The sequence below is a fragment of the Cloeon dipterum genome, chromosome 4 (genome assembly GCF_949628265.1).
Source record: "Cloeon dipterum chromosome 4, ieCloDipt1.1, whole genome shotgun sequence".
NCBI lineage: Eukaryota > Metazoa > Arthropoda > Insecta > Ephemeroptera > Baetidae > Cloeon > Cloeon dipterum.
The window spans coordinates 18,193,521-18,218,123 of NC_088789.1; the positions used below are offsets into that span (position 1 = coordinate 18,193,521).

The window sequence follows — 24,603 nt, forward strand, 5'->3', positions numbered from 1 at the left end:
ATTAGCGTATTTTTTCACGGTCTCTTTGGGACACGACAGCTGTCAAGCATGCAATGAATTTATAGTGAAATCTGAGATCAAAGGCTTTTATTTCATGCTCTGTATGTTAAACATTGGAGCTTATCCATGCAAAAAATTAACTAGCTAAAATATTAAAAACTGATTGTGTCAATTTATGAAAAAACAGAATTAGTTTCCATGACAAAGATAAAATCAAATTTTCCTTGTCAGTGAATTTTTCGCAGTGAATCGACTGCCACTGGAAAAGCCGTGTTCCTCCTTCCTTTTCCTCTTTTCATTGCAAAGCTGTTTAAATTAAAATGCGAATGAGTCACCCAAGATTCCGTATACACGCATCATAAACAGCAAACATAACAAGCCCTCCAGCCAAATGGGGGAAAACAGCACGCGATTTATTAGCCATTCAAACGAAATATGTGGGGTCTGTGCGGATTTTTATTGTTTGCCAAAGCGATTGTCCATAACGACACCTTCTGAGAAGAACCTCTTCTCTTTAATTGCCGCTCTGCATGTAGTACATTGGCCAATAGCAGATAAGGCGTTTTATGGCAAGATGTTTGATTTTTTATCAAAAAGTACATGGATCGGTAGGGGGTTTGAGTCACCATTTAAGGAAACTTGCGGCTGGACGATCCTGGTAGGAGGAACAAATGTGTATGTGTGCTGCGTGCCGAGAGGTAGCTTTTAATTGTGCGTTTTCCTACAGTTATATATAAATGCCAAGCAATAAAATCGTGAGTATGAGAGAACCTCACCCGAAAATCGGGCGTGACGAACGCATCAAGTTTTCAAAGCATTTGACGCATTTATGATGGTAGGTCATTAATTATTTCTCGCTTTTTATGATTTACTAAGAATGCGCTTGATAAATATCTCAGCAATAAATCAAATTGCAGCTCCATTCTTGTCCTGAGTCAATAAAGCAATTCACTTTATCACTTATTCAAGAATAAAACTTGTGTGAGAGGATTAAATATAAATCCTGGACCTAACTCATCGGATGAAGTTTGATCAGTTCTGAAGAGCCTTGTTATCCCAATTAGGCATTCCAATGTGATTGATATTCCAATTTTTAGGTACTGGAATCGTAATGGGCTAGGTTGATACGCGTATGAAGTCAAGGGCACGCTCTTGGCAGTGAAATGCTGACTGACAATATTAATTTCTATTCGTGAGTGCGCATATGAGGGGCCGCCTGAGGTTGACCCCCAGAGAGAGAACCCAATTTGAGGCAAAAAGAAAAATGGAGCACGTCGGGCAGTTGGAATAGACTTGTTCTCACAATATGTGAGGCCAAGGAAGAGTTGAGAAGAAAATTTGATGTTGCTGTGTTTAATGACTCAATTTGGCCGCAAAATAAAATGCTAATTATACGCTTCCTGAACGGCGGTGGGTAAAATAATATGTGTTTACGTTGGGCCCACCCTTTTACTCGAAGCGAGCGTCAGACGACTGTATTCTGAAACACCCTCAAGCAGTATCCAGTTTCCCAGCAGTGCACCGATGAGCTGGCAGACGACGAGACAGACGAAAGTAATCAATTTTTCCAAAGCATACGAGCCACCCACACTAAAACTCCCAATTAGAATATTTTTGTTTATTCGAGTCTCTCACGAAAGTCATTGTATACATATGTTGGTTCCTCTCGCAAGCAGACAAAAATTGCGCTGTCAGGTCATTAAATCTATGAAGAAAAATAAGCAATCAGCCATCCAGCACGCATGTGAATATATTCAAGTGAATTATTCGCATGATGCTGAATTTTGAATGAGCCTCGTCGCTATTATTTGAAGAGTTTCTTTTCCGCCCTGCCAGTCGAAGCCGAGCTATTAAAATTGGCCTTGAATTGTTCGTGACAAAGCTAAAAGTCACCGAGAAATATCGATTTCACATGCCAATCGGGCGTAATTGCGCCCAACTGGTGGACAAGACCATTCCACGAACCGGCCAATGGCCCGCAGGTACGTGCCGAAAACGTGAAATCAATAGTTTGCCGGTCCCTTGGGTTGAGGCTCAACTGGAGAGCAGGGATTGGATGTCCTTAATAATTGGAAACAGTCCGTAAAAAATCTTTAATTATGAGTTTTTGTAAGTCGACAATTCTGCTCATTAATAAGAGTGATTTTTCAACCACTTAACTCGAATTAGCACTAGAAGGAAAATGACTCATCAACTCATTTAATCTAAATTCAGTTTAACCACTGTTTTAAAAATAGAGAAATAATCGGAACTCAAATGAAATTCCAGTTTTTGCATATAAATAGCAGAAGTTACTTTGTGACATTCTCCCTTGCAAAAGCACATCAAAAAGCCAACGTTGCTGCATATGAAAAAATGGCTCAAAGGAAAACACGACGCAGAAAGCACGAGGGGGCTGAAAATGTTGTGTATGTAATACTTGAGTTGCGTCTCGACAGACACGAGGAAATGAAAATCGATGGCATAACCCCGGTGTCATTTTTCCAAGCCGGAAAAGAGCAAAAAGATCTCTTCTCAGCTCTTTCCACTCGATGGCTGCGCGTGTTGTTATCAATTTGCGGCCAATCTGGCCAACCCCGAAGCTAGCGGAAACGATTCAGCAGCTTACAAATTACGCCTTTTCTCGACTGCTCCTGATAATGACATGTCTCGCAAGTGCATTTATATAAGCATGGAAATCCACCACAGGCCGATTTTCCCGCCTCTTTAGGGGTGAAAAAGTAACCGTGCCAGCACTCGGCCCAAATTATCTACGCGGGACACGGTGGGCAAATATTTGCTCGCTTGGCTCGGCGAGAATGATTGATTCGTGTGCGCGTGTTCTGGCGTCAGCAAAGCCACACGGGTCGCCTGATGAAAACATGTGTGCCGAGAGCTATAGCTTGTCAACAGTTTCGCACTTTTTGCCGAATTCTTCGCTTACATCATGTTCAATGAGAACATTTTGTGACATTGCAGCTAATTTTGAGTTTGTGTTTGCTGTGTTTTTGCACATTAAGTGTTTTTAACATAAGATAGAAGAATACATAGATTTTAATGAGAAAAATAATCCTTTTCAGATCTAACAACAACCTAACTCTTTTAGCAACACGTTTCAATAACTATTTTGAAGAGCGTTAGTAAGGGAATTCGTGCACAACGAGATAATTTAGATGGTACAAATTCAAAGCAAATTGTAACATTCTTCAGGTGCATGTCAACTCTTTGATAGATGTAATTTGCCTCTGCAAACTTTGCTGAAAGGAAAACGTTCTAAAGTTCATAATTAATGAACACCTTACAGAAAGTTCTATTCTGTAACACTTCGCTCCTCTAAATTGCAGGTGATGAATCTGCTTTCAAACAGCAGCCCTTCCTCGCTTGTGTGCCCGTGTGCCAACTAAAGAGGCTTCCTTAATAGAGTAAATTATTGCTTGGCTAAGGATATAAAATCAAACAGCAGCCTTCGAAGCCGCACGGTGCACCCTCCTCAACGGCAGACGGCGCATTATAAACCGAATCGGAAATTAACACGACCACTTCAAGAGCAAAACATCTGCGCTCGTGCTTTGGTAAGGGTCAAATCATGAGTAAACTTCCTGGGTTTTATCAGACATATAGAATTAGTCTGAACCAGAAAGCTTTTCATTGTAAAAATCTAGCGATGGGGTTTTAGTTATTTTGTTATAAATAAATTTATTTTTTAAGTATCAGAATATCATTCAAAGATTGGACTATTGAATTTCTTAATTAGAACGGATTCCAAGACAGGAAATGGAACCTGGAATTCCGGCAGGACGAGAAAACATTTTTCAGAAACAGGACAAGACAGGAATTTTGTTTTAAAACAATTAATTACAAACTTGGTCTCTATAATGATCTCGTTAATCAGAAAAAGAAATTTGAAGACAGGTATGTAAAATTGATTTTTAATACTGCTTTATGACTTAATTTTCTTTATTTAGCCTAAAGAGTGACTAAGCCCAAAGTTAAAACTTGAAAAAATAATGTAAATATATAAATATTTAAATAAAACAAAAATTCATTATGTTAATTTCATTACCATTTATAAGTTCAAATATTAAACTTTAAGAAGATTATAAATATAAATACAAATGTGAAGTGTCTTTTTAATGAATGCAATACCTAACAATGAGCTACCTCAGCCGACTTTGCAAGAAACTTTCACGCATGCATACACTCTAATGAACGTTCAAGACGCTGCTGCCCCTGCCATCGAACCCCTGGCGAAAGGGTGGGTGGGAAATGTGAAGAATCGCTGCTCTCGTTGACGGCAGCCGGCGTTGGCCCGCGAGGCCAGACCGACTCGCTCGCACACGCGGCGGTCTGGACTTTTCTCCCTCCCGATCGATTTATACCCACCCCAATGCATGTGTATGCACGACTCACACAGCATCCCCTGTGCGGCACATGGGGTGTTTCTGCCCCCTTCTTGATCAGCAGGCATGTCTGCTGTGCGAATAATAAAGTAAATGTGTACGATTTCTTCCCTCTGCCTCCCTTGCGCCTCACGTTTCGTATACTGGCGGGGTGACAAATCATTTTGATGCAAAATCATCATCAAACAGAGCAAACAGGCGACGGAAAGTCAGCAAAAAACAATGAGTTGTTTGATATGGGATCAATGGAGGCTGAATTCCCAAAGCGAAAAGCTGAAAATGGATTTACTGTCGTCAATTTTATTCGAGTGACGTATGCGCGGAGGATTGAACAGTTAATTAAATTTTAATTTGACAAAGTCCAGTTTCTCGACTGGTCTTGGAGTTGCTCCAAATTGCGGCACATCGATCTGCCGCAATGACAGCCGCAGATTCCTCCAATTACAGGCCGCATTCATAATTGACGAGCTCAAATTAATCTGGTCGGCAGAAAATATGAACCCTTTTGACTGTCCGCGGCCTCAGAGATGAAGAGGTCACCGGCCCATTAAGAAGTTAATTACACATCTCCGCCCGTGCGCAATTAACCCTGACCGGTTCATTAACGACTTCATCGCACGACTCAGAAAATAAAAACCGCAAAGGCGAAACTCAATTTTGACCATAATTCGGGTTCAAAGGCAGCGGCAAAACAGTATTATTGATCGGGCCGAGCGAGAGTGAGTGTGTGCAACCACTGTGTACTCACCCTTCAGCGGGGTAAGATGTGTTTTATGCCGAGCCGACCACCGTCCGCCGGCCGTCCGAGAGGGTGTCCGCGTCGCACAGGTGCAGTTCGCCTCAGCCACTCACTGACAGCAAAATCACGAAAGCGGCCCGGCCCCTGTCGAGTCGCACACCAAGCAGCTAGCACTCGCGCGTTCCGTCCGCCTCGCAGCAGCAACCCCACGACTTAGAGCACGAGACTTGCGTACTACGACTAGCGAGAGCAAGCAGGCGAGCTAAGCACGGCAGCGGCAGGGCCCCTCGAACCCACCAGCCAGAGCGCTCGAAGCGCGCCACCGACCGACCAAGCTCCCTTCCAGTTTCAGCGGCTGCCGATAGAGGATCTGGCAACATATAGGAACCATTCTGGCAAAAGAGCGCGAGGGGAAAATTTACAAAATCAGTCCTGAACTGCAAAATCCGCAAAATCATTAAAAGTTTTATTTGAAGTTGAATTTTTTAATAAAACGCTTTTCAAATTTGAAATTTGTAAAGTATTATCAGTATTATTAATGAATGTTCAAATACGTCATGCAATTGGATTATTTTTTTATTAAAATTTATTTCTAGCACAGCAAGTTGCAAGTAATCCCAATTCAATCTAATTCAGAATTTGCTTTTTTCATTATGTAACACTACAGATTTACTCACCTGTATTTAAAATTTTAGAAACATTTTAAAATATTTTAAACACAGAAACCTCTAAAGTAAATATATTTTTTGTTATTTCATTAATTAATTATTGTTTTAATTTATTAAATTAAGCAAAAATAAATATACTTTTAAATATATTAAAATATTTTTAAATATATTTACCGCATTTTCGATGACAAATTAACCAAATTAATATTATTCTTTTGGCTGCTAGATTAGTTTTGAGTTTTTTTTTCACAATTTTTTTTCACAATTTGCCACCTTTGCTAGGATATAATTAATTTTGTTGATGTTCAATTGGATATCTGCATGAACAAAGTTGAAAGAATTTCAAATTTAAACGATCAAAAAGTTTCAGCAAAATTTGACTTTCAAGGGTGTAAACAAACAGAGAATACTTCTACATTTTAAGAAAATTGTGTGTGGCAAAAATTAAAAATTAGATAATTTTTTTCTTCGAAATCGACGTGAAAGTCTTTGAGAAATTTTAAATAGCTACTCTCAGGCTAACAATTATTGAATAATTAAAATTTTCAGCTCTAATGTTGTTTACAAATTGAAATTTTTCTTTTATCTCGCAGTTTTATTAATGCATTGATCATTAACAGTAAGAATGAACAAACATCAACAAATCCTCCCTCATATACTATACAACAAATCTCTGGATGAAACAGGACATTTCTTGCTTTGTTTTTTTTTCGGAACAAACCAGCACAGGAAAATTCCGGAGGAATTATTTGTGCTGATTCTTAGAGGAAATGAGCAATTTAAAAACACCAAAACTATATGCAAATTATGTTAAATTTGCTTATTCATCCTCTGTTTGGGGGACTATTCACTGGCGTATATATATTCACTGTTCACAGTCACCAACATCTCTCTGGCAGGAGAGAACCATGATTTTGAAAACTCTGGCAATCAGTGTCGCGTCTTTTGTCGCTGCTTTACATTTTGCTAATTGTGAGTTACAAATTAATATTTTAATATGGATTATGTTGAACTCAAATTTAATCCATAAATTACACAGCACAGATTTTCGATGTTGGACTTTGCATTTCACCCACCGCAACTTGCACTGCTCTGAGCGAATGTCGACTAATAGCTGAATTGATGGACAGACAATGTCTTGCTGCAGGAAGGTGTATAACATATGATTTTCAAAGTTTATCTTTTTGACTTAAAATAAAAATAAATAAATAAATAAATTTCAGACTCCGAGATATGACCTGCGGCTATTCAAATGTAACAAGCCAACCACTGGTTTGCTGTCCTAGCAAGGTATTAACGAGAAATTTTTTTTTTATTTTATTAAATTCTGAGAAACATATTAAAGTAGGAATTTTAATAATAATCAACCTAAACAATATGCTAGGACACAGCGCTTACACAGCCAGGGTCTGTACCCAATTACACAAATCCTGGTGGCGACGACGATGGTAACGACCCTTCAACAGGCGGGGTGAACACCGGCAGCTCGGAAACCGACGGTGGGTCCACTGGCAGTACTGGAAGTGGTGGCCTGCCCATTTTCAACGTCTGCGGCCTGCCCCAACTGATCGTGGGCGTTCCTTCAAGGGTGCCCCTGCAGGCAGGGCCCACTAGACTTGGGGCACAACCCTGGGTGGTGCGGCTTGGACACAGGAGTAAGTTCCTTGAGTTAATTAATTTAAAGCGTTTACTTATTGATTTTATATTATTATTGTGCTACTTACAATCAGTTAAATTGCAAATTGATAAAACATTTGCTGGAACATGGGTGCCTTGATGCTTTATTCTTGTTTACAAATGACTTCTTAGTCTGGGGTGTCTCAGAAGACCGTCGTTTCTCGTTTCCCTCCCGGACGGAGAGCTTCTCTCCTGCACGTCCGAAAACGTCTTATTAAGTTATTGGTTGAGGAAAAAGATAGCCTATCGTGAATCTTGCTCTTCATTCGGTGCACTTATTGGTAGACTCACGAATGTTGTCATTTCTCTACCACCAAGCACAGCGTCCTGTCATATCGGTCACTCACCCTCACATGGTCATCAATCTACATTGGTGTTATTGTTATTTATACAAACAACCAAATGTTTGGGTCGAACTTGGGTTGCTTTTGACAATTACAGGCAGAAAGTTTCTAAATTTGTCTGTCAACAATATAAATGAGGAAACATCCCTCTGTCCCAAAACAATAAACCTTTCTTAAGGGATGTTTGCTGGGAAACTGCGGTTTAGCCATTTCTCACGGTTTTCACTTTACAAAATAAATTATTTTCTTCCGGTTGACCACTTTGTGTTCTTTTATCGAAATCTGGTCACCATGCGGATATTCATTAATCATTGCACAAGTATTGAGTTTGGCATCCATTATTGTCTTCTTATCAATTGAATTACCTATCTATTCCCTTATTAATTGCGAAAATTTATTTTATAATATGCTAAAATAGCATGGAGATATTACACAGTTATCAGTATAATATTCATTGCTTTCATTCCTATATTTTTTAAATTGAAAAAAAATATACCAATAAAGTTATTTTATATTTGTTGAAACCTCAAACGGAAGCATTGAAAATTACAATACATGGAATTAACGCAATTTAAATGTATTCTTATTTTTCCAGACATTTATACAGGGGTGACGGAATTCTACGGTGCTGGAGTCATTATAACCGAAAGACACGTTCTAACCTCAGCTCGTAATCTGAATTTAAAAGGCAACAATTTTCGTCTGTGAGCAAATTTCCTGGCTATCCAAACTTTTCTAAATTATCCAACATTTTCAGTAAAGGTCTTTGTTCATTTTAAACGTTTGTGTGTTTTTTGTAGGACAACTGTACGCGTGGGCGAGTACGACACAACTGCCAATCCTGACTGCTCCCAGTCCTTTTGCGCCATTCCGGCCAGGGACATCGCTATTTCAAAAACTGCAGTTCACCCGAATTATGATGAGTCATCCTCCTTTAACCATGACATTATGGTCATCTATTTGCAGTCCGCAATCAACTTTACAAGTATGTATACAATTTTGTTTCGTATTTAGATTCTAATAATAAACTTTAAATGTGTATACTCTTGGTGTAATATTTCGTGCCTAGCTCCAATAAGGTGTGAATTTTTCACTTACGTCTGCTGAAAAATAATGTTCTTAATATAAAATTTACAAATTTTTGTTGAAATAATTAATTTTGAAACTTATGTCACGAAATATTTCAGTCAATGCCCAACCTGTTTGTGTCTTGACGCGCACGTCTGCTTACCTAGTTGGACGCCGGGCGTTGGTGGTTGGTTTCGGTCGACTGGCAGGTTTCCCTCGAGTTCAATCGGTGCAGCAAGCCCTCGAGGTGCCCATCGTGCAGAGCTCGACGTGCCAGAATTTCTACAGCAGCGCAGCGACCCCCTTGGACAACAGGCTTTGCGCAGGTGGCGAACTGGGAAGGGACATGTGCCAGGGCTTCAGCGGTGCTCCGCTTTTAGTGGTAGGGTAAACGCCATCCTGCAGTTGGCAACCGAGTAAACGTGATTTTATAGAGGGCTGGTGGAGTTGGAGCGTATTTTTTGGCTGGAATCAGGTCATTTGGCTCCGACCAGTGTGGGGCTGCAGGAGCAGTCAACGTTTACACTCAGGTGTCTCGCTACACTGCGTTTATCAGGAGCCACTTGGATTGACAACTTAATCTCGTTGCAATAATTTGAGAGTAAAAAATAAATTAAATTAGCTCATTCCCTCAAACGTATTTATTCATTTACCCTCAACCAAAAAATACATCGACGAGTGACAATCAAAATGACATGAAAAAATTCAACCCATACATATTAAGCGAGTGATAGTTGGGACTCACTCAAATTAAGCTACACGTTGAAGTTAATTAACTAGAAAAATTCCTCAGAAAAATACAATTCATTTGCCGCTTGGAAATTGATTTGAAACATTTGACCCTTCAATAGCGATCAATCCGCGAAAGTGCACCACCACCTAATAGAAACTTAAATTAAACACGACTACACACGCAAATGAAAACGAGCTTCTGTCATGACCCATTTGTTTTGGGGAATCAGGTTCTTCATTTTTCAGATGGAAAAGGAGACAAGCTGGACAACGAAGAATGAGCAGCCGAAGAAACATTTGTGACGCCATTCAATAATTCATAGACATCTTTCATCGGATCAAGGCGCTTGCGTTCCTGATCACCCGATAATCGTTGAGTTATCTCAGACAATGGGGTTTGATGATATATTGGACTCACACTATCTTTTCTTGTAAAGATGAGAACACTTTCCCCGTAATTTATGTGTATTGGACTGTCCACTAATACCATTTCTGAAAACAAAATTATTGATTAAATAAACGCCAAGTAGCATGTTTGAAATTTATTTACCATTTTCTTCAGTCATCTTGTAAAGGCCAAATTTTTTGGGGCAACGAATTCGGTATTTTTCAGCGAGTTTGCCGCAAATATGCTTCGTGGGGATTTCATAAGGAACACGAAGTGTTTCTTTGTAAATCAAGCCCTTTGACTCGTCAGCAATCATTATTACGATGAGCTCGTCATCATTAGGCAATGTCATTTTTTCTGTTAGTCCTTCACGATTCTAAGAAGGAAATTAAAATGTTGAGCAATTCCTAATGAAGTAATTAAAAGTTTAATACTAACAGCCACAGGCGAGCAACTTTCTGTTCTTTTTATAGCCTTTATGGCGCTCGACAGCATCGTGAGGTAGTACCCTCCCATTCCATATTGTGTATGAGATGGAGGCAGCAATTCGCACATCAAGTTTGCTTCAATTATGATTGAAACCATGCCAGAGTTAGCCAGCAACCATTCGAAAACGGGAAGAACATCGTCAGCTCCAAGAATGATAGCTTTTCCATTTGGTGTCACGACCTTTAGTGAGAGTTTTTGAAATATTCAAGTTGCACAAATTTTTCTTACGCTCTTGGCTATGCTTTCTACAAATTCAAGAAAAATTTCCCTCTTTCTGAAGATATTACTTGCACTCCGCATTCTTTCCAGCTTTTCAACTAATTTTGACATCGATTCCTTGCCCGCATAAAAAAATATAACCCAGGAATATCCGGAATAATCTTAGATTAATCAAAATTTACCCGAAAAAATTAATCCAAAAAAATGATCCAGGATGAATACTGTATTAATCGAGATTAATCTATGAAGGTTTAAGATCAATCTAGAGATTAATCTAAAAATATATCCTCACATTATTCTTTGGATCATTCTGAGATTAATCCAAAAAAATAATTTTTGGAATTTTCTTAGAATGAATCTAGATTAACCTTAAAATGTTTTAAAGTTAATCTAGAGATTAAATTACAAGAATATCCCTAGAATAATCCCAAAGGGGAAATTTGAATATAGTTAATAGAATATCCCCAGATTATTCTATGGATCATTCTGAGATGAATTCTCAATATTTTTTTAATGTTCCTAGAATATTCTTTAAAAAACCCCTAAAAGAGAAGAACTTAGATATTTTTCTTACAATTAAAAACATAAAAATAAGTATGAAACATAATTTAATCAAGAAAATGAACTGCCATACTGTTAAATATTTTGAAATCGTTATCACAAAAATTATTTTTTCTCGCAAATATTTTTTAATTAATGCGATGGATTCAATTTTTATATTAAAACCTAACAAATTTTTCATTATCTTAACACAAAATTATGATGCCTTTATTTTTCAAAGTATCTGCCCAGATTAAAAAGGGTAAAAATCATAAATGCGATTGAATAAATTAATTTCTTAACACAAGGAGTCTTAATTAATGCTACCGACAAACGGGCCAATTTGAATAAAAAATCAGAAGGACAAAAAAGGGTTAAAAGGGCGATTTTAGTGTGCGCGTGGTAGCGGCGGCTGCACATGCATGCACGCACTTGCATGGAATGCCTGCTGCCTGCCTCTGTTGTGGAGCGGGGGAGGGGCGACGGGCGGTGGCAGCAGCAAGAGACTTACAAAATCCTGCTTCGCTCTCTTTGTCTAACGCGTCAACGGTCAACCGCCGTTCAAATCGAAGTTATTAACGGACGCAGGACGCCGGACGCCGCCAATAAGGGACATCACGGACGTCCCGCGGACTCGGACGGATGGCCTGGGATCTTACGGTTAACAGGGTAAGTCTCATTTTATAGATTAGCGTCCAAAGAAATAAGAACAGATCGCGCAACTTTCAAATCCAACGGATTTATGGTAAAATTACACTTTTCGCCGCTACTTGTACGGTTTTCGCCACCAATATTTTGATATGGGATCCTCTCCAGTCCCAAATGTTCTTAATTAGAACCCTATAAATAAGTTTGGGTGGCGGAAACTGTAAATCGGTGATGAAAAATATAATTTTTCCATGTAAATCGCGGTCGCTTTTTTTGTACGCTTACGAGAATTTGTATTACACATTCTGATTCAATTGGCTTCGCATGGAAAATGGAAAAATATTTTGCATGAACTTTACATACTTCTACCTTCCATTTTCCAAGCAAAGCTGATTGAAAAAAGCTTTTATTTTTTTTCTACGAGTCGCTCCCTTTTTTTAGCTTCAAGCCGTCCGCAGATGTTTTGCACGACGGGAAAAGATACAATCGTTTAAGTTCTGCAGTTTGGGCTTCAAGATTGGCGGTGCTGGCATCGAATGAGAGAAAATTTTGTACCTGATATGATGAAAAACCAATAAATTTTAAAAATTTAACTAAATAAGTTTGTAATTATTTAAGTAATTCCCAATTAAATCGCAGTTATAACATATTTTGAAATATTCTAGGAACAATCTGAAGTAATTTTAAAAATAACTTAGGGATAATATTTGTCACACTTAATATTGACCTTAAAATAATATTAGATTAACCAAAGAATGTTCCAGGATGATCAAAAAAGAATAATCCTATGTAAAGATTTGATACGCTAAATATGAATCCCTGATCAATCCAAAGATTAATCCATAAGTATATTTTGAGAATGTTCTAGGATCATTCTTTAGAGCTTTTTGAAACAAACCCCGGCAGAATAATCCTGGAACATTCTAAGGATATTCTCTTAAATTAATCTACAGATTAATCCAGTATCACGAAAAACCGTATCATAAGTTCATATATAATTAATTTTTTAGATTAATCCTGGGCGAAATCGGTATATTCTTAGAACATTCTCAGGTGATATTTTTTTATGCGGGTGGTGGGTGTTCCAACTTTGTCCTGGAAAAATCTTACGTGGAAGTAAATATATATAATTTGGACAAGGAAAATCTTACACTAGCCCCACGCTGTTGAAGAGTTTGATTGCGTATTTTTTGCATGTTTTTAGCCATTACGGTGAGGACTCCTGAGTGCATATAATGCCTGACAAGCAGACGGTACAGATGGTTTATCAGAGGCTCCACAATCACCTCGTGAAAGGCAGCTTCAAGAATGTAGTCCTCTTCAAATAGGTCATCATCTCTCCGAGCCTGCCCAAAATGATTTGTTTCATGAAGAATATGTATAACAATTGAATAAATTATTCCTACCTTATGCTTTTCTTCAATCCTTTTCGTTTTATACTTGGGTCCTCCATTTTTAGACAAATGATTTTTAATCTCTGAAAAAAAAATTCTGATGCCACTAAAGACGGCGAAAGGATCCTCATTGTTTTCCACTTTCTCAATAGTTGATTTTTTGAACATCTCAATTGTCTTGAATAAAACTACATCTCCACCTTTACAAAGTTTTAGAACGTAGTCTTTGAACGATGCTCCAATAGCCTTTTCCCTAAAGCTTCGTGGTACTGAAACATTATATTAATAATAAATTTTATTTTGTAATTTTCGTTTTGTTAGTGGCAGAAAGTGTTTAGTGGCATCCTTTTTTATCATAATTATAATTATACTAACGCATTTATTTGGCAGATTAAAATTTTGATATTTAATCAAGCTGCACAAAGACAATTCTATAAACGAGCATTAGCTTTGGTGTCTCTGCGATTGCTTAATAATGAAAGAAAGACACACAAGGTTCATCAAAGTGCGAGTTTGAATTTTTAAACTGGTGATTTTAAATATAACACTGACGCTCATCACTCTTGGCGTAAAAAAGTGAGAAGGCAAGGAAACCAAAGAACAGAACTATGTGTACTTTTTAGAGTTCATCTTTAGCATTAACAATAAAATGAAATAAAAATATTTGTACTTACGCAATGCATCTATGACTCTATTGGCGAAGGCAAAAGTATTTGGATTCCATATGGCTACAGCCATTGTAATTCCAATATGCGGTGTGGCACAGCTAGAAGAAGGGCAGTCAGATGATTCCTCTGCGTTCTCTCAATTGCAAGAAATTTTGTAATCGTGAGGAATGTGTCTCTAACGCTATCAAAATATATATGTGAGTTGATTTTAAAAAAGGATGACTTAATAAAACGGAAATTTTTCTTTAGCACTAATTTCCGTGCACATATCGCACCAAGAGGCAACGTTAGAATGGAGCGTTCTATAGTGTGACATCTATATAAATGTAGCACGTGTGTCAATTGTTAAATTTACGAAAACTCATTGAGAAAAATCAAATTGACGGAAACTGCAACCGGAAATAAGAATTATTTTTAATAAATTATGTCCATTAATTTTTGAAATCGTATGATTGCAGTTCGAAGTTTGTTAAGCTTTATGAAAAAAACACATAACTTTGTACAACCTGTTGCGTAAAATTTTATTTTCTCTCATAAATGTTTCATGGTTTGAACACCAATAATTATTTTAAGAATAGCCGTAAATTATGTTTTTTTTTCAAAAATAATTTAAAAAAATTCAAAAATTTTTGATCTAAAAAATGCTCTGTGAGTATTTTTATATACTTAGTATGATATGAAGCTCATTCAAGACGTTTTTGTCTGATAATTCCACGTTTCATTTAATCGTACTAAACGGTGATGTTGTATTTCTCGTAATTGATGCACCAATTTTTATGGAACAAACAATGTGACAGAAATAAGTAGGGCCCTGAAATTTAGATGATTGAATATTTTTTCTGAGCTCCCAATTCAATGAGCTCAAATCATGCAATTTTAAGCCATTTATGTTCAAAAACCGTTTTAAGCATCTAAAAACAGTCTATAACCAACTAATTAACTGAAAATCAATAAATAAAGGGCATGATTTTGCTTCGTTAGTAGAAATTATAGCCAGTTTTAATTTTTAAGGAAATTTTTCATGCAAAGAGAATAAAAATCGTTCTTTCGTTCTCAACACGTTTTCATTGGGTTGGGTGGGTCCCAATTCAGACGTCTTTCAACCATCCTTGCAACAGTATGCCCAACTTTAACTGAAAAAGTTTAAATTCAACTTTTAAATTCTTTATACTATCATATGAGTTTTACATTTTTTGCAATCTTCTGAACTTTGATTTTTCACTTTTTATTGATAATAATGGTTGGGGTTGGTTGAGGGAACAATTGGAATAACTTTTGACTTGTCCCTCCCAGCAGTACAGTAAATGATACTACCTAATATAGCACAACAATATCTATTTCAAATTGTGAGTTTTTTTTAGTTCATTTTGTTCGTGATTTTGGTGCATCCCTGCTTGTCAAGAAAATGATAATTATAATAATGTCTATAGGCAAGAACATCGTTTCTAGTATGTGTATATAGGAAAACAATAGTTTTCAAGGATAAAAGATGATAATAATTTATTAATCAATCTCAAATTACAAAGAAGTAATGGTGACAACATAGGAAGTACAGCTTATTATGTAATAACACACATCATATCTGCAATTTTGTTAATCCTCCATCCACTCTTTGCACTGTGCAAAATTCGCTGCCTGGAGCACGACTTTCCACAGCGGCAGCATTTTCCTATATAATTATTGTATTGATGTAAGCAGTGTGTTGACCTCACAGAGAATTAGTCCCAAAAAAGTACAATAATTGCGATTGAATTGGAGACTCAAATCAAGTGTTAATAATAATATCGAACAGAAATAATTGCAGTTTCTTCAGTTAGGCCTTGATACCTCAAGCGGGATTTTTGTTGGCGTGTTAACATAATAGGGATAAGTTAATTTTATGACTAGCATTAATCATCAATCCATCCAACCACTGCTGATTATACAAAAAATATGACGAGAGTTGATCCAATTGCGGTACATATGAAACTTTATATACAACAGACTCTGAGCAAGAGAGGCGGAAAAGAAAGAAAAACAGAGATGCGCTGTCACTTATCTCCGGCGTTTTCACTGCTCTCGTACTACAAGCCACTTTTCAGGGAAAAGCGTTGGGAGACGCAGTGTGTTCACAATTTAGTGGGTGTACTAATAATATGCTTTACGGGTAAGGCCTCATTTCTTTCTAACTCAACTACAGATCGATTTTATATGAATTCCTTCTCTCTCTCACTCACAAGAACGGTGCATTATGCAACAGGGCGACAGTTGAATGAATCCAGAGTTGTCAGGCAGCAAAGAAATAAATTAATACAAAATGTACAAATATTGAGCCTGTCAAATGATGCTAATCTACATTACAGTACTGCATTGCAACAGCAGAGTCAGTTCTTTTTTTCTTCGCATTAATTACGCTAACCCCATTTATTTACAAAAGAAAATTATTGTGCCACTTGCTTGTTAATTGGCAGTGTGCTTTTTGTTGGGCTGTGTGTGTGAGTTTGCTATTTACTAGACTTTAGAGAAAATGATTTCAGATGATGACATCTCTTTAAGTTCCAGCCAGGCTTGACCGGAACCACAAGCGGCTGCTAAGTACTGCTCGGGGAAGGAGAGGTTCTTGGCCAGGCGATTTTCGCGTCGATTCTTTTGTAGGCGAAGACGCAGTGCTTTCCATCCTGGCAAACGTCATCCTTCACATCTTGAGGGCACTCGCCATCATTCAGCAAGGTTTCTAATTAAATCAAAATTTCAATTTCTGATATAATTAATTGGGTTTGTATAATTACCTTCACCATCGACAAGTTTGTAGAGACCATAGTCTTGAGGATTTGTGATTCTGATTTTGTGGGCAATAATTTTGCACACGTCTCTGGTGGTGGTGTTTGGCCTGACGGGAAGGGTCTTGGTCAAAATCGATCCATGCAGCTCATCCGGCACGACAATCCTGAGCACTGATCGCAGCTCAGCCAGTGAACCTCCTCGCCACTAAATTAAAAATATTTATTTTAAAAATTGCTTATGCCATTTAATTTAATTGAACTCACATCCAAGGAAGAATTATGAGGATTTTGCATCTCGTTGCAAGCCCTGAAGTTTTTGAGGACATACACGGCGCTGGAGAGCGTGGTCAGATAGTAGCCTCCCTCTCCAGAGAGCAAAGAGGGTTGCAGTAGACCCCACATGAATTCAGCCTCGATTTCAGCTGCCACCATGCCCGCTCGCACGAGCACCCAGACAAACAAGGGCAAAAAGTCGTCCGCACCAAGTAGAACACCCCCTCGATTTTGATTCGATGATTTCACCTGATTTAATGATTTGCAGTGTTAAAATTTTATTTTTATCAAATTAAGCAAGTATACTTACAGAGTTAAATATTGTGGATATGCAAGCTAGGAGATTTTCAAGCTTCTCCAATGGAGAGTCTACCTGCTGCAGACGCGTCAAGTAGTGGCAAATTGTATGCATAGATTCTTCGCTGGGTGGAGAAATTTTCGCCTGGGAAATGCATTCAACATTAAATAATGAAATTTTCCAAATCAATAGAGAAATTAAAACAAAACTCACCCTGATCCCAAGGTCATGAGGTGGTTTGGTGCGAGCGTATTGGATATTGCTAGCCAGCAGTTGAATCGCTCCAGTTCTCGAATACTCGGCAACAAAGAGGCGATAAAGGTGCTCCCTGAGAGGCCTCACAACCAGTTTGTGCATTACTCCCTCCAGAATGGCGTCCAGATTCAAAAACTCGTTCGCTTTCAACTGTTGAACAGAAATGATAAATACAAAAGGAATAGAGTTTAATTTGCAATTTTATACCTTGTTTCTCTCCTTCTCGACCTCCTTCTCAAAATTCCGTTCGCCGTGTTTCACCAGATAATTTTTCATTCCAGACATAAACTGTCTCATGTTGCGCATGGCCACATTGGGGCTCCTCTCTTTCGACTCCCTCGTGCACTGGATGAAATTCTCAACGTTCTGAGCAAAAGTGGTGCTTTTGTCTGCTGCCAGTTGCAATGCGTAGGCCCTGATTGCGGCACCAGTGCTACCTCCATCACGGGACCTCAACGCTTGCAAACGAGGAGGTGCTGGAAATGTTAAATACAAATTTAATATTGAGCAAATTTTATTAGAAAAATCTAAAATATAATTTAATTAAAAAAAATACTCACACAACAGGGGGTCCATTCGGTCCTTGAAGCTCTTTGTCCGAGACAGGTGAGGCAGTTTAGTAACAATTGCTGATCTTTCTTGGGTCATGTCTTCGTCGTCTGGTATTAGAGCATCTCCACTGAGGTGCACCAGAGAAGAGGTGGCAGATATCGCGGCGGGGGTTCCATTGTTGAAGCTCATCCTGTCATCATCTCTTGACTGCTGATTCTTTTGCATCAAAAGTGTCTCCCATCGAGAACTGTCCCAAGGCTCGGAGAACACAGTGTGGGCGTCTTCGTCACTTGCCTGTGATTTTTTTATATGAATATTTTTCTAGAAACAAAAATGGATATTAATTACCTGGGAATTTGAGCTCCTTGATGAATATGGACCATGGTGTATCAGTCCTTCAACGTTGTCATAGGCGGACATCCTGCATGAGTCGCTGTTGTTGGAGTGCATGGAGTTTTCTCGCACAATCGGGTTGTCATTGATCCCTGGTGAAAGGACACCCGGAATCGATATGTCAGGAGGAATTCCTAGCTCTGGGCACTTCTCAGCAATCAACTCTTGGGCTGTTAGGGGCCTTCTGCGCCTTCTTGGTTTCCCGTCTGAGCCCAGTTGGGAGACAACATCATCCTCTTCATAATCCTCATCATAGGTCAGCGGCGGAAAGCGGTTGCTGACCGGCTCGTCAACGTTTTCGCTAGCCGGAGAACCAGCCTGACTTCCAAAAAATTCCCAACTACTGTCCACAGCCCAAGATCCATCACCACCTCTAGATATTCCTGGAAAATATTTATTTATAATTTCTTTACATTCCTGTTTTCAAGTAAATTTTACCTTTTGCTTTGCCCAAAACTCTTGGGACCTGCACAGGCTTTGCCTTTGGTTGCTGCCTGCTCTTGATTGCTGCCAGGTGAGACTCAGACACTCCTGACATGATTTTAACCGGTCCCGTCGCGCTCAGTTGGTTATTTGAGATTGCAATTAGAGGATGTTGGTGCGAGACGGCGCTCATTGGAGTGGAAGCCGTGCTTGTTGGCGACTTGAGCATGGAGATATTGTCCACGCTGGCGGCGGTGTGGATTTCCTCGGAGGACTCAATGCGCTCCAGCGGCTGGTGCTGGCGGCCGTTGATCTGTGGGGGCGGCCACCACGAGTGCTGAATGGTGGGGTCTGAGTGGCGGTGGCTTGCCAACACCCTTTGCCTGTGCTGCGGTAGGCCGCCCGCAGGTCTTGGTTTGCGTCTCTGCACATTAAACCTGATGGCGTCGGCTGGCTCCGCATAGAATGGGCTGCCGCCTAGAAATAGAAATTATTATAGCCTAATGTTTTAATATTATCTATTGGCATAAAATCTTATGCCGTTATCAACAATTCTGTTTTACTGTGTACCATGTTTTTTAATCCCACAATCAAAATATGTTACCGTGGGTCATAAATCATGTAACTAAAATATTTTAGCATCATGTATATCATAAAAGTAATTAAATATATGCGGGGTTAAATAATAATCATATTTTAAAACTATTTTACATAAAAATACACTTACTTGGTTTATTTCCCTCCTCATCAAGGGGGGAACTAACTGGCGACTCAATGATGAGGGGTGAAACAGGGCTTGTGACTGGGCTGACAATGTTGTTTTTGCCCATTAGGGAAGCACAGCTGCCCAAAATGTCTGGTCTCCTGTCGTCTCCACTTAGCTCATTGGCTGAAACGCTTTGAGGAATCCTTGGCTTGAAGGTCAGCAACTCTGGGGTGACCGAGGGAGCCTGTTGGGGCGACTTGATTTTGTGTTCTGGACCCCAGATGTCTTCGTAATCACTGATCTTGTCCGCGACGGAACTTCTGTAGTATACGGTGGGCGACTCAAGAATGTCCGATTCTTGATAATGATACGACTCTTTGTTGGAGCTGACTTTCCTCTTGGACCTCCTGCTCGAGTGTCCGGTGATGGGGGTGGCTGCCTTGCTCTCGGTGGGGCTGCAGATGAGTGAAGTTTGCTGGAATTGCTGAGGGCTTAACACTGACTCAGTTTTCAGCTCCTCGATTCTGGGGGTGGTTGTTGTGGCCGGGGAGGTGACTTGGAAGGTCACCGTGGATGTCACAGTGAAGTTCTGACTTGGTTTCGCCCACCGCGGAGGTGGCTTCGGGGGGTTGCTTTTGGCCGAGGGGGTTCCGGCGCTGGGACTCAGTGGGCTGTTGTTGGCTGACGACAAGTTTGATTGCAGCAGGTTCAGGGAGTTGGGCCTGGCCGCTTTTGGGGGGTGGATTGACGTCGAGGGAGGGGAGGGCTCTTTCAACGGGGCAAGATTCAGGACTATGTTGTCTTTCGGGGGCGAGGAGGAAGCACTGCCATTGTTATTGTTCAGCAGGTTGTTGAGATTGCTGTTGCTCAGGTTGTTGATGGAACAGCTGCCGGAACCAAAGCTGCACAAACTAGACTGGCTGCTATTCGGGGTTTGCTGTTTCACGGGGGGCTCCTCTTCAGAGGGGGCGTTCAAGGGTGGGCTCAGCCTCAGCGAAGGGGGAGCTGTTTGAGGGGCTGTTAGTGGCACTTCTGCGACCGGCGTCCCTCTTTCAGGTCGGGGATTTGCCATGGGGTAGCGCCAAAACTCTGGAAATAAAGTGTTTTATTTTAGTTCTGGTGGTATAATAATATACGTAATTAAAGGAAAAATTATTTAACCCTCATTGTCATTTGACATATTCAAAATACAGATATTGATTAACATCGGGAAATCTAATTGGTGTTTGTTTAGAAAATTTTTGATGCCTTTATTAGGTAAGCAAAATTTTGTAGAATCTGGAAAACTTATTACTATGAAATCAACAAAACAACTTGCTCAAAATCTCTTATTTTCACGCGGAATTAACTTATTGTAATATTTACTTTCCTCCTCTTCATATCAACGACCAAACTCTTAACCAAATGAGGAAAATTCCGGTTGTATATCCGTTTACTTCATTCACGTGATGTAGAAGCACATATTTGATTGTTCAATAATTCAAGCATCAAATTACCTTCCTGTTTTCGTCGAATATAATACAAATCTGTTTTATTTGTGTCACATTTTATATATTCTACTTTTCGAAAAAAGATTTTAACTAAAATAGCCCTACAGAACTCAATAAAGATAATTTTGAAACTAAAATCATGTGATTAAACCACATGACTCTTAAATCTTTTTACTCGCGATTTATATTTTCGCCCGTGCTATTTCCCCAGTTTGTTGGAAAAATGGAAAAAATTAACAAAAACTTGATGTACCTTGTCCTAAGAGAGCCAGTGAGGAGAGTTGCTGTCTATTTCTGGCTTCTCTGATGGCACGAGGTAGTGTCAACTGCACTGGTAGTTCATCACTGAAACAACCGGCGGCAAGTAAGTCACTCCATTCGACACGCTCTCACTCCACTGCCTTTGTGAAGTAATCAAATATATAAGAAAAAAAGTGTCTCACCAGCACTGCGCATAGTGCGCCACGAGGGAAGGAATGTCATCGAACTTGTTCTCTGAGCTCTCGAGAGCCAGCTGACCTGTGCTAGTGGCCTGGACCAGGTAGTGCTCGATGTAGGGCCCTTTACCGGCGGGTAGTCGCACAGATATGGCCATTGTGTCCGCCTGACTTGACTGACGCACGACAAAATTCTGAAAACAGGCCAAAGCTCGTTAAACTTCAAATAGGATTTTCAGGTCAACTTTGATTGGAATAATTTGAGTAATTATACTGCCTCATTTAAGAGACAATTAATTTCAAAATTCATAGATAATTTTACTTTTATCTGAAAAACATTTGATTCATCTTACCCCTTCTTCCTTTCCCTGCAGGAGGTGGACAGCGCCCGCCCTTTGCAGGCCCGCGAGAAACCAGACGGGGTGCGACCTGATGAGCCGCTCCACCAGACCAATGTCGCACGGAGCCATAGAGCCGCCACCGCTGCTACTCGCCTGGTCGCAACTGTCCTCGTCTTCTCCCTCGTCGTCGCCCTCGTCCTCCGAGGTCATTCCACGCGGCACACTCACGCTCTGTGGGGACAAATACAAATGTCGTCAGAAATATATCCATTTGGTAAAATAATGGGCCAGTCGGAGTTTGGAGAAACTAGTTTGATTCATGATCTGCGAGGGGACGCCAAACGGCTGGCTCCAAATTTAATTGCGCACCGCCGCCTCCTATTTCTCGCTATATATCACCCCGCGAGCGAGCGAGTGAGAGAGAGCACCAGGAAAATCCAATTATGAGGCAAGAGGAACTGATAAATGCACCGTTCCTCTAGCTCTACATAGCAGGCAAGTGAATAGAGCGGAGGATGTTTGTGTTCCGAAGAGGTGGGCGGGTGATGGAGCGCTGGATCAAGAGTTCGCGTTCATCTCGCCACCGATTTTTCTCTTCAACGCCATTGCTCAAGGGTTCTTTACATAAAATTAATCATGCGTGAAAATAAACATAATTTTATTAATGTGCACGATCTATCTAATGCATTCGTAACTGTCAAGACAAGATAGAACAGAAGGTTGGTTGTTTTGGTGATTTGATTTTGTCAAACTTACAATTAGGATATCAGAAAATTAGGGTCGGTAATTTGAGACAGTAAAATATTTAATTTCTGTGGGTCTGACTGGAGCCGAAAAAACAAAGAAATAAATTGTGAAGAATGTTTTAAACCTAAAAAACATGGTGTCAGGATGTATTTCAGACTTCTATTATTACGTAAGGGATTTAAAAAAATAAAAAATATGCTTTTTAAACCTAACACCAATTTCCAATTTCATGTTGAGATGGTAATCAACAAAGGTATTCACTTTTTTGGCTTCCAATCAAAATTTTGTAGTTTTTAGTTTTTGAATCGAAACAGGGGGTTTATACGAGTGCTACAAAGATAATTTTTCGAAACAACTTTTTTATCCTGCTGTAAGGTATGAAAAGACCTAAAGAGCTTCGGAAAAGATTCAGATCTAGAAAAATTCCGGATTTTGGTTCAAGGTTCGTTGTAAATATTGAAAATTTGATACTCTTCTTCGAAGCTCTTTTCAAAAGCTAACATTATAAATTAAACATTTTTATTGCAAAAGTCTCAAAAAGTATAAAATTATTGGCAGAAAAATTGTTAGAAAATTTTAAACAAAAACGGTCTGAAAATTACCGATTCTTTTTTGTCGGGAAGACTTCATAAATTCCCGGCTCTACTTAAAATCGATATAACCAAAACTCTATGACCTTTTTTGTAGGGCACAGATTTATAGCGTGAAACCTCAGGTTTGATAGGGTTAAACCCGTAGAAGTGCGAGCCCATTATAGTATTTTCCGAGAATCGGGCCAAGCCGCGATACCAGGAACGGTGGTCGCCCTCTCTGCGGGCTGTTGCACATTTTCCGACTAATCGCCACGCGCTCCAGATTTCCAGCGTTCGACCAACAAAGTGCATTAGCTCTGGGAGTGCGTGCGAACGCTGTGGCGGGCACACAAAGGGCGCGTGCCACGGCAGTCTGCCACCCTAAGTCGCTGCTGGAAATTTACTCCCGGCGTATTTGTAATTTCGTCCGAGCCCGCTGGCGCGATAGAGAGTATGGGAAACAAGCAGGCAGGCATGCAGCACGCAACGGAGCAAAATCTCGGGACGCACAAATCTCAGCAGCAAATAAAGTTCACTGGCGGTAGCAGGAAGCGATACTTCTTCTCATTATTGCACTCTCGCGCTCTGCCGAAAGTTGAGAAGAAAGGGAAATTGGACTGCGTATGTATGTAACTCCACCGCTGTTTGCCGGGTTGCCGCAGCGCGCGCGTTATATATTTTGGAGAATCAAAGGAAGCAGTGATGAAATTTCGCCGTGGCTGTAGATATAGTTGGAACAGAGAAGCGGCAATTTCGCCAAAGGGTCGAATGACGCCGGCAAAGGAGAGAGTGAAAATTCATTGATGGAACTTTGATGTAGCGCAGTGGCGGCGAAACAAAATTATTAAAAATTCAGAGTTGCCGCTGCCGTGCTTGAATTATGCATGCGGGAATGATGGAGGGTTTTCCGGTTTATCGACCGGCTCAACCGCACAAAAGTGCTCAAATTTTTTGCATTGTCTTATTTCCATTACACTTTTCCATCGTGAAAGACGGTTATAGTTCGTCCGCAAGAACTTGACGTCGTGGGAGCGTTTATTTAATTCCAAAAGACCAAAACTTTCTGCCTTTAATGGTCTTTTTAAGAAGCTTTTGTAATTAGAATTTCTACGAAGGAAATTTCCTACAGTTTGATTGCTCCGGAGAGTTATGAATGTCACAACTTCAAGCGAATAATATTTCTTCTAGAAAGGCAATTTGCCGAGTTGTGCATTCCACTAGAAATTCCTGCAAAGTTATTGCCCAACTCCGCGCACAGACTGCTGGCCTCTTCCTCCGTAAGATCCCAGTTCCACAGACGTTATTTTCTGGTTATTTTCTCCTAGGAATGCTCATTGAATTAATAGGAAAAGTACAGGAAAAAGCACTTTAACTGTGTTAGTCCGAAATTCGCTATCTGTT

The 24,603-nt window shown here is 39.7% G+C and overlaps 2 protein-coding genes and 1 long non-coding RNA gene across 7 annotated transcripts in view; 2 read left to right on the forward strand and 1 right to left on the reverse strand.

The window, feature by feature from the left end:
- Positions 1–6,632: 6,632 nt before the first annotated feature.
- Positions 6,633–9,501, forward strand: LOC135942968 (chymotrypsin-like protease CTRL-1). The gene is made up of 8 exons (XM_065489335.1): positions 6,633–6,758; positions 6,826–6,937; positions 7,010–7,076; positions 7,171–7,441; positions 8,403–8,511; positions 8,608–8,792; positions 8,995–9,257; positions 9,310–9,501. Exons 1-8 carry the CDS (start codon positions 6,695–6,697, stop codon positions 9,445–9,447), a joined length of 1,209 nt encoding a protein of 402 aa, XP_065345407.1. The 5' UTR covers positions 6,633–6,694; the 3' UTR covers positions 9,448–9,501.
- A 1,507-nt stretch (positions 9,502–11,008) lies between these two features.
- Positions 11,009–12,492, forward strand: LOC135942942 (uncharacterized). The gene is made up of 2 exons (XR_010575145.1): positions 11,009–11,912; positions 12,333–12,492. It is a non-coding gene; the product is annotated as an uncharacterized LOC135942942 (long non-coding RNA).
- A 2,934-nt stretch (positions 12,493–15,426) lies between these two features.
- The window catches only part of spri (sprint), a 123,361-nt gene continuing 114,184 nt past the window's right edge, over positions 15,427–24,603 (reverse strand). For all 5 annotated transcript variants that reach the window (XM_065491595.1, XM_065491597.1, XM_065491596.1 and 2 more), the window contains 13 exons: positions 21,896–22,114; positions 21,549–21,736; positions 21,359–21,450; positions 19,637–20,704; positions 18,925–19,386; positions 18,442–18,869; positions 18,102–18,387; positions 17,749–18,017; positions 17,500–17,691; positions 17,299–17,430; positions 16,980–17,237; positions 16,722–16,920; positions 15,427–16,666 (listed from right to left, as the gene is read on the reverse strand). In XM_065491595.1, coding sequence (XP_065347667.1) covers positions 16,524–16,666; positions 16,722–16,920; positions 16,980–17,237; positions 17,299–17,430; positions 17,500–17,691; positions 17,749–18,017; positions 18,102–18,387; positions 18,442–18,869; positions 18,925–19,386; positions 19,637–20,704; positions 21,359–21,450; positions 21,549–21,736; positions 21,896–22,114 — 3,936 coding nt within the window. In that variant the 3' untranslated portion in view covers positions 15,427–16,523. The remainder of the gene's footprint in view (positions 16,667–16,721; positions 16,921–16,979; positions 17,238–17,298; positions 17,431–17,499; positions 17,692–17,748; positions 18,018–18,101; positions 18,388–18,441; positions 18,870–18,924; positions 19,387–19,636; positions 20,705–21,358; positions 21,451–21,548; positions 21,737–21,895; positions 22,115–24,603) is intronic.